General features: G+C 34.5%; 1 protein-coding gene across 1 annotated transcript; it reads left to right on the top strand.

Annotated features, from left to right (window-relative positions):
* Positions 1–6470: 6470 nt before the first annotated feature.
* Positions 6471–6938, top strand: LOC139840816 (oleosin L-like). The gene has a single exon (XM_071831061.1). It carries the CDS (start codon positions 6471–6473, stop codon positions 6936–6938), a length of 468 nt encoding a protein of 155 aa, XP_071687162.1.
* The last annotated feature ends 2906 nt before the right edge of the window (positions 6939–9844 follow it).

The raw sequence follows: 9844 nt of genomic DNA, 5'->3' as shown, positions 1-9844 counted from the left end.
GACAAAATTATTTTCGTCGTCCTTGAACTTATAGTGAAATCATAGGCGTCGTCCTTAAATTTGTGCTCGTCGTAACTGAACTTGCATTTTATAACTTGTGTCGTCCTTCTATTTATTGTCCGTCTCTTTCCTCCTTTAACCTTCAACATGTGCCAAACATGTGAGGGCAATTTTGTCATTTTATCTCTTTTATAGTTCAGGGACTACCGACATAATTTTATCTTTCTTCCCTTATCTTCATATTCATCCCCAATATTAAACAAACCCTAATTTTACAAACCCTTAATTTTTTAAAACTATTTTCTTTTTTCACCTAAAATAGTTTAAAGAAATAGGGTTTGTTTGAGTTCAATTGGGTTTTCGGGATAAAACCAAAGCAAACAAGACACCTGCTTTCTGGACCAAAACAATTTGTCAAAGGATCAACGGCGAGACTCGCCGCTGCTGCCGTAACTACTTACGCCGTCAGCCGCCGCTTTTTTTAATCAGGTAACTACCTCACTTCCCCCATCTACCCCTTTCGATTTCGTCTTTAACTCGGTAATTGATTAATTTGATCTGCTAACTACAGTTAGAATCTTGTTAACTTCGTTCAATACTTTCATTTGTTATTAAAATAATTTCCCTTCACATTCTAAATTCCTTAAATTATGTATCAGTGTAAATGATATTGATAAAGAACTCACTTGATCTGCATTCTGCACATTCTTATAAAAATCCTGTCAATATCATATTTTTGTTGAATCATATCATATGCGTTAATTTTGTTAAACAATTATATACTACTATTGAATGCATTATCGATTGGGCTTATGTAAGTTATAGCTGCAAACAACATCATTACTTATAATTTCAAATCAAAACGGTTCTTCTTATGATTTTTAGTTTAAGAAGTTGTTTTCAGCTTTGGATCATTCAAGTTCTTTCATGTTGTGTTGGGATCATTTGGTTTTTATCTTTAATAATGAGTTCACCAATGCGAACGCCTGGAAGTTTAGAATCATCATTACTACGGCTTGTTAATGATCATCAAATTACCGGTGTCCGACTTCGAGAACAGGCATGTATATATAAGTGGCGAAAAAATTAGGGTTTGTTTAATATTGGGGATGAAGATGAAGTAAGGGAAGAAAGTCAAAATTACGCTGTTCGTCCCTGAATTATAAAAGATATAAAATGGCAGAATTGCCTTCACATGTTATGTTTGGCACATGATGAAGGTTAACGGAGTAAAGAGATAGACAGTAAAACAGAAGGACGAAACAAGTTATAAAATGCAAGTTCAGTGACGACGAGCGCAAAAAAAAAAAACTTTAAGAACGATGCCTATGATTTCAGTATAAGTTCAAGGACGACGGGAGTAATTTTGTCTTTTATAATACATAGTAGATTTTGTTTATAAGATATCTTAACATTACTATTATTTTTTAAAGCTTGATAATTTAAGTTAATCATTTATCTAACTATACCTGTTACCATTATTGTTATAAGACACTAGACTATATAAATCATGGTATACAAGTTCCTTTTGTTGTCTTTTAAATAGTTTATTCATGTGCTAGTCAACATAATAAGGAGACTGTATGCTATTTAAAATATACTATTAATTCCTTTATGATATAGCACATGTCTACAAAGCAGTCATTCTTTCCCTTCATTACATAATCTTCAGTTTTTCTTTCAGATTTGAAGGTCAAAAAAAGGGTGATAATTCGTACAGAACTAGTTTTTAGCCATACACAACCAAACATGCTTGATAGTGTTGTACTGTACAACATCATAATGAATATTTAGTTGTGTATGGTTAAAAATTGGTTGTGTACATATCATTGTCCAAAAAAAAAAAAAAAAAAAAACAGAACGTTTAAAACATGTTGAATTTTTAACATTCTAGTTCTCCTCCACTTGTTACCCTTGGTTTTTACTGCCCCTTGTAATCTATTCTAGCTTGAGTTGTACCCTATGATGACTAGTTTAACATAAAAACTGGATAGCATACAATATCTAAGCCTGATTGTCAGGACATTAAACTACTTGTTACTAACAACTTGAACCCTTAAGAAATAAGCTTCGCCTAAATATACCATTTTAACTTACCTTATTATAGAACATTACACCTGTAATTTATTTTTATAAAATATATATTTAAACTGTCTTGAGCAGGTTGTATGCAGCTCTTGATCTAAGTCACACACAGAATATTGGGAGAATGATCAAAGCTCATTTTCCACATTCACATGTATATGCATTGCTTTTCATCTACTCCACATGTTATAACTTAAAAGTTGTTTTTTTAGGGATACAAATAATCTTATACTTATGTAAGTTCATTAATGCTTGCTGTTTTTTTTTTTTGTTCACAGTTCATTGTCATCTCCCTGAAAGAAGGCATGTTCAACAATGCAAATGTTCTTTTCCGTGCAAAATTTGTGGATGGTGTCTATACTGTTCAGAAAAGAGTTGCATCAAAGCAGAGTAAATAATAATGCCTTTTAATTTGTCAGTTTTACTCCATAATAATCTTGGACGAAATAATTGTGCCGTGGTCCCTCCATTTTACCCCAAAAAGCTAACAACGTCCCTCAAGTTTTTTTTTTTTTTGCTTTTAGTGTCCCTCTATTATCACTTTTTTTGATTACGCGTCCCTCCGTCAGTCAGACGTTAATCTTGGACGTTAAGTCCCATCACGTGCATGAAACGTGATGGGTATTTTCGTCCTTTTAATCTATTTGTCTTTTTCTTTTTCATTTATTTTAATAAATCTTTCTTCCCTTTTATCTTCATCATCTTACCTTCATCTTCATCCCCAAATTAAAACCTTAACTTTAATACTCAACAAACCTTCAAAACCTCTTTCCCTTCTTCTTCATCTGAATTAAAAATCCTCTTTCCCTTGAAATTCAAGTTATGATCGATGAACAATTGGCGAGAGTTCTTCATAAACTCAAAATTAAAATCTCGATTTGATGCGTTTCAGGTCTGGGTCTCTTCATGAAATGTGTTCTATATGGTCTTCCTGATGCTCGACATCAACTTTTATGATCTGAAAATCACTAAAACGTCTCAATTGATTTATTGACCGAATAAGCATAAACGTTGACTTTTAGATCTTGAAAGTGTGTGATGTTTTCAACATGATTTCACGCTGCACGAAGTTGAAACAAGTATCTAGAAACTCAAATCATTGATTAATTTGGTTTGATAGTTGCTGAATCACTCCAGATAGCTTAGTGACCTGGATCTTCAAAACCGCACTTGTTCATTAGATTTTTGAGAAATCTGTTGCTGTTGATCATACGAAAATGATTTATAAACATTTATTGATGTCTGATGATGCTAACTCATAGCTTAATTTAAACTTCAAATAATCATATCGAAGAACTGTAAATCGAACAAATATGCACTCATTCATCTAAAATTCAAAAACCCAAATAAAAAAACACACCAATTAACAACATTATAACAACCATAATCACAACATCCCGCTGCGATTAACATTTGTTGTAAAGAACTAAACACAAATCGTCATCATATTATGATTAATCTGATGAACAATGACCGAATGCTCCATATCAACTCAAAATTCAATCCAGTAATTTAAGATGTTTCGGATTATGATTTTAACATGAAAGTCACTTCGAATCATGTTGTGAATACTCATTAATCATCAATAACACCTGAAACGGACAGAATCAACCAATTTAAATCGTTGACCAAAACCTCTCGAAGTTTGACTTGAAGATCGTGGCTACTGTGCTGAATTAAAATTCAATCTGTTGTGTTTCGTAGCTACACCAGGTGATTATGAATCAGAAACGATGATCAATTGGATTTGTAAAATGCTATATAACTCCAGAGACCTCAACCGATTGCTTTTATGCTCGAAACTTGAAGAACTTCAAATTCATATCAGTTTTATTGAAGTTAATTCAATTAGAATGATGACAAGGATTATGTTTAAGGTAGGAATCCTAAGCCTGAGATCAATTTGTGTGGATAATCATCATATGAGAAATACAATTTTGAGGATGATGATAATGAAGAACATTGTAGAAATTCAATTGAAAGGACAGATATATAGCCTCACATGCCTAGCAAATGACTAACTTAAAAAGACAATTTTACCCTCACATGCAATGCACATGTCATGACTTAACGAACATTTTTAACGGGAGATTGACGGAGGGACTCGGTATGCTTAAATGGGATAATGGAAGGATGCTGTTAGCCAAAAAAAAAAATCAGAGGGACGCTGCTAGCTTTTTGGTGTATAATGGGGGGACCAACGGCACAATTATTTCATCTTGGACAAACTAATTGTTCATTTTGTTAACAATTAAATGGTTGTGAGTTCGAGTCCCACCGGTGTATTTAGCTGTTAAAAAAAAAGTTTACTAACAAAGTAACCATCTTTAATCTATTAATAGGTTTACTTTCGATATGTAACCGGAGTCTACATCTTGCATCAAAGGTTATCTTTTTTGGTGTAATTTTGTAATTTAAGCTTATTACAGCAATCTTTTTGTAGGTAGAAAAAGTAGATGTTTTTTTTTTTTTTTTTTTCTGTTCGAACTATCCGAGATGGCGAATAATCATAGCTTATACTTTAATGTACGTAGCCTAACAGGATCACTCTCTGGCTGTTTCTGACTCTTCTCTGAGCACCACAAAATTCAATCTAAATAGGATTCAAACCCAAAACCTCTTATAAGGAACTCAGGGCGCCAAATCAGAACAATTTTTTTTGTGAAAAGCAATATTACAACAATCACTTTATACATTTTATTTTATATTGTATATATAAATATAATCATTTTGAGAAAATAGGTTCGTGCCCGAGCCTAGGCTTGGGTGCTACGTGTTGGGTGCGTAGACTCGGGTTTACTATTACAAATGTCACATCATTAAATTGAAAATTTTCAATTTGTTCCTCCACTTTCAATTATCCGCTTTTAGTCCTCGCCTATTTTTCATTTACAACCCTTCGGTATTTACGATTTACCCCCTCCTACTTTTTTGTCCGCTTTTACTCCTCACACATTTTTCGTTTACGATTTACCCCCTCCTACTTTTTTTATTTGGTTTAGTCCTTGTCCATTTTTCATTTAAGATTTACCCCCTCCTAATTTTTTTAGTTCTATTTTTTTAACAACTTTCTACAAACACAACAGCGGCAACGCGCTGGACCTTCCACTTATTACAATCACTTTTATACTTGTATCGAAACAAAACTTGTCCCGTATGGGACTCTATACCTACACCTTTTCATTAGAAATTGAATACATTTCATGAGTTTAAACTTTTAACTGTTAAATAGAGTTTATCGTTATATTTATTGGAGTGGTAATAATCAATTATGATGATTAAATAATAAACTTGTATTGTTTGAAAGTGTGTATTGGATGGCATATAAACCTAAAAAAAAATAATTCGGTTAAAGATACCAATATGTTATATACTTTTTCAAATATTTCGATGTAGGCTATATACACATTGTTGTCCCACTTTGACTATATACTTTTAAAAAATGAACTAATATAAATGATAATATTTTTTTTTTACCTTCAACCAGAAAAGTTGCCCATCATATTTATAGTTTACATTAAAAAAAAACTATACGGCCTACATTGGAGCAAAAGAGAAACTATATTTAGTCTACACCACCTTTAAAAAAAAAATTACACGTAATTATTTTGACTGGTTGTACCGGTAACCGGTAACTGGTAACCAATTGTTGACATTAGAACACTTTTTGAAAGTATATAACTCACAGTGAGATAAAAATGGATAAATAGTCTACATCGAGACATTTAAAAAAGTATATAGTCTATTTGTACTTGTAAATCAAAATAAATATACAAAATGTGGATATATAATTCGTACGAGAAGGATAAGTATATATAAAAAAAAAACACAAGAGTTGTTCCGTATTGTTTTAACAAAAGTTTTACCACAACTTTTTTTAAACATCAAACCTACACATCTTTTTTTTTTTTTTTTTTTTTTTCAACGAGACTCAAACTTACAATCTTAAAATTGACGAGCTTTCTTAATATCGTTAAGCGATAAGTACGGTAAAAATTTAACACAAACTATTTGATCTCAAATGTTTATATATGAAAAATATAATTCACTTAATATTCATTTACATTTCCATATGAATTTAATAGATCCTGTCCTCAAAAAATAGAGAAGTTACAATTTATATCCTACATCGTCCTTCTCAAGTAAATGATGTGATTTCGTTACATTTACAAGTAAGACTAAACCAACATTCTGCCACGATACACCCACGTGTCCATGTCACTACATTGCAAACTTTGGATGACAAGCAACTCTAACAACACATGACACTCATCTTTCACCACGTGGCACTTCAACACCACTTCCACCTCCCTTTAAAACCTACAAAATATTCACACCTCAACCTCATTATCAATTCAACAATTTCGACAAGTTATCCAAAAAAAATGACCGACACACATCAAACTTTTAACCCACAACAACAGTTCGGTAGACCCCACCACCAACAGCACCACCAAACTTCATCGCGAGCCCATCAAGCGCTCAAGGCGGTAACCGCCTCGATCGCCGGAGGCTCGCTGTTAGTACTATCCGGTCTCACGTTAGCTGGGACCGTGATAGCACTCACAGTCACTACACCGTTACTGGTGATATTTAGTCCTGTAATCTTACCGGCAGTGATCACCGTGTTTCTTCTGGCCACTGGGTTCTTGACGTCCGGCGGGTTCGGGGTAGCGGCGGTGACAGTTTTGTCGTGGATTTATAAGTACGTGACGGGTGGACATCCACCAGGGGCGGAGTCGTTGGATCAAGCGAGGGATAAGTTGGGTTATAAAGCAAGGGAAATGAAAGGTAGGGCGGAACAAGCTACTGGAATGGGGCACCACCAGACCACTGGGGGCATAGGACACTAGATCAGCTGATCATATGTAATTATATCATGAGATGGCGTCATGTGATATGACCGAGTTCATTTTTCATCATTTTTATTTTGAGCTTCTTAATGAATCTTGATTATGTTGTGTGTATTTTGTGTCTGCGCGTGTTTTATAAAAAGTAATAATAATTGTAATTGTACTTTCACGATCTGACTCTCTGAAAGTGTTGATATAAATTTCCTTCATTTGACTGATCAAAAAATTTTTAATTACGGTTATTAGGGCTTGCTACGCGTATTATATGTAGAAATTTTCTAATACCAATGCTAAGGTTCTTATTAAAAAATTAAGATGCGACTTTAATTAAGATGCGACTTTAATTTGTACATGTTGGGAAATTACGGTCTCACTAATTCTCACCACCCAGCCCAACAATAATAGTAAAGAAATAAGAACAATACACAACACAAGATTTAACGTGGAAACTCCAAAACATGAGAAAAACCACCGACCCCCAAAGAGAGAAATACAATATATCACAAATTGTTATAATGATCTAGACGACTCTCTTAAGTCAACTACACTTTCCAAAATATTTAACTAATATAACTTTCAAACAAGGGAAAGAAAGAAAGAAATAATCAAATACTTAAAGTGTATTGATTGGTGCAATTTGGAATTATAATCAAGCAAGTCTCCTCCAACTTTTTCCTCCCACCTATGTGGGATAACATCATTCACAAATACTATGCAACCATATCCAATTCTTCTAACCAAAACTATATCCAACAAATCTTCACCTTTTGGATGCTTCCATATTGCAAGGATAACCGATGTAGACGCTTCCTCGACGACAACTTCAAGATCCTCATCTTCATGCCGTTGACATTATCTCCCAAGAGACAAAACTTGCATCTTCATCGAACATTGTCAAGACCCGACAATCATTGTCATAATAGACAATCATAACTCTAAACAGAATTATCATACCCCACCATAAAGAGTATCACACTTAGAATATCACATTCCAAGCATTTCACCTCGGCACATGTTGTTGAACAACCAACTGAAACTTTATGGTGCAACTTCCCTGTTTGGCTTTCCCGAAAGTCCCATCAGCTACAACATCAGTTTCCACCACACAACCTGCATCAACGCCAAACCAATTCCCATGTGTAATTGTGGAACCGCTAACGAACATCCCTTTCCACAGCGGCGAGGACACACCATGAGGATGGTGTGACTTCAGAGGAATTCGTCACTCTCCGTAACAACGGAGACATCATTAGCGCCTTTAGAGCCATTTACCGAATTAGCTCCACCTGGACAATTAACCCTTACATGTCCAGTCTTCCCGCACTTTCAGCATACCAGATTCTTTCCGGAGTTTCTCTTCCGCCTATCCGAACACAACAGTACCGTACTTTCTGATGACGAGACCCCGTTACCTTCCAGTCTTTTCTCCTCGGATAGGAGCTTGCTAGTAACGTCTTCAAACTTCAGAGTTTCTTTCCCATACATCAAAATAGGTTTCATGTGTTCGTAAGACGATGACAAAGATAATATCAACCTCAAAGCTTTATCTTCATCATCCACTTTAACTCCAATAGCTTCAAGTTCTGAAACAATACCATTAAGAATACTTAGATGATCTGAAATCTTTGAACCCCCATCCATACGCAGAGTATGAAATTGTTCTTTAAGACACAACCGATTTGAGATGCCCTTGCCCTGGTACAACTGCTCTAGTTTAACCCAAAGCTCCTTTGCCGTTGATAACCCGTGCACATTTGCAAACACGTTCTTTGCAAGACACAAACGAATCGCACTTGCCGCCCGCAAATCCATATCATCCCATTCTTCTTCATCGAACTTCTTGCTAGAATCACTGCCGGGAACAAGGGTGGGTTTACCCTTCAAAGCCTTGTGTGAACCGGACTGAATCAACACATCCTTGACTTGAACATGCCACAAGCCAAAATTGATCCTCCCATCAAATTTCTCTACATCAAACCTCATCGGACTGAACTTCGACATCGTATCTGTATCCTACGAACAACACTTTCTCTGATTTTGCTCACGTTTCAACTGGCCGACAGATGTAGTGGAGTGGCGTACAGGATCCTTTAAATAGAACTCGTTTCTGATGTGGACTCCGAATCAATAGAACTCGTTTCTGATGTGGACGATCCACTCCCGTGGCAACCACAGAGCATACTCCGACTCCTATAATCGAGACCCCCATCAAACCTGACGCTCTGATACCAGTTGTTGGAAAATTACGGTCTCACTAATTTCCACCACCCAGCCCAACAATAATAGTAAAGAAATAAGAACAATACACAACACAAGATTTAACGTGGAAACTCCAAAACAGGAGAAAAACCACCTGTGATGACCCGAAAATTTCTGATCAAATTTAAACTTAATCTTTGTATGATTAACATTTCCGACACGATAAGCAAAGTCTGTAAAACTGAATCTCAAAATTTTTGAACTACTTTTATATATTTAAATACCCTTCGGTTGTTTTCGACGATTCGCGAACAATTATATGTAAATAGATACATATATACTATAACTTGAAAAGGTAACAATGTATTAATTATTTGATACCGTACATTAAACTTATTGGTTTAAATATCTATTTGAATATATATGATAAGTTGAAATATTTATTATTAAAATTTATTTATAAATAACTTTCAATGTGTATTTAAAAACTGATTTATGTATATTAAAAAGATATATACATATATATAATTTCAAGTTATTTAGTAAACGATAGTAACATTTTCAAATTGCTACAGTACCCAAAATGCTACAGTGTTTTTGAAAATCATTATTTGCTACAGTAACTTTTTCCTTCCACCTATGTGTGATAACATCCTTCACACATACTATGCAACCATATCCAATTCTTCTAACCAAAACTATATCCA

Source organism: Rutidosis leptorrhynchoides, chromosome 4 (assembly GCF_046630445.1).
Source record: "Rutidosis leptorrhynchoides isolate AG116_Rl617_1_P2 chromosome 4, CSIRO_AGI_Rlap_v1, whole genome shotgun sequence".
Classification (NCBI taxonomy): Eukaryota; Viridiplantae; Streptophyta; class Magnoliopsida; order Asterales; family Asteraceae; genus Rutidosis; species Rutidosis leptorrhynchoides.
This window is presented reverse-complemented; position numbering and strand designations above follow the sequence as displayed.

What these genes read in the sequence shown, in the direction of transcription:
- LOC139840816 (XM_071831061.1), top strand. Translation starts at nt 6,471, where the DNA reads ATGACCGACACACATCAAACTTTTAACCCACAACAACAGTTCGGTAGA.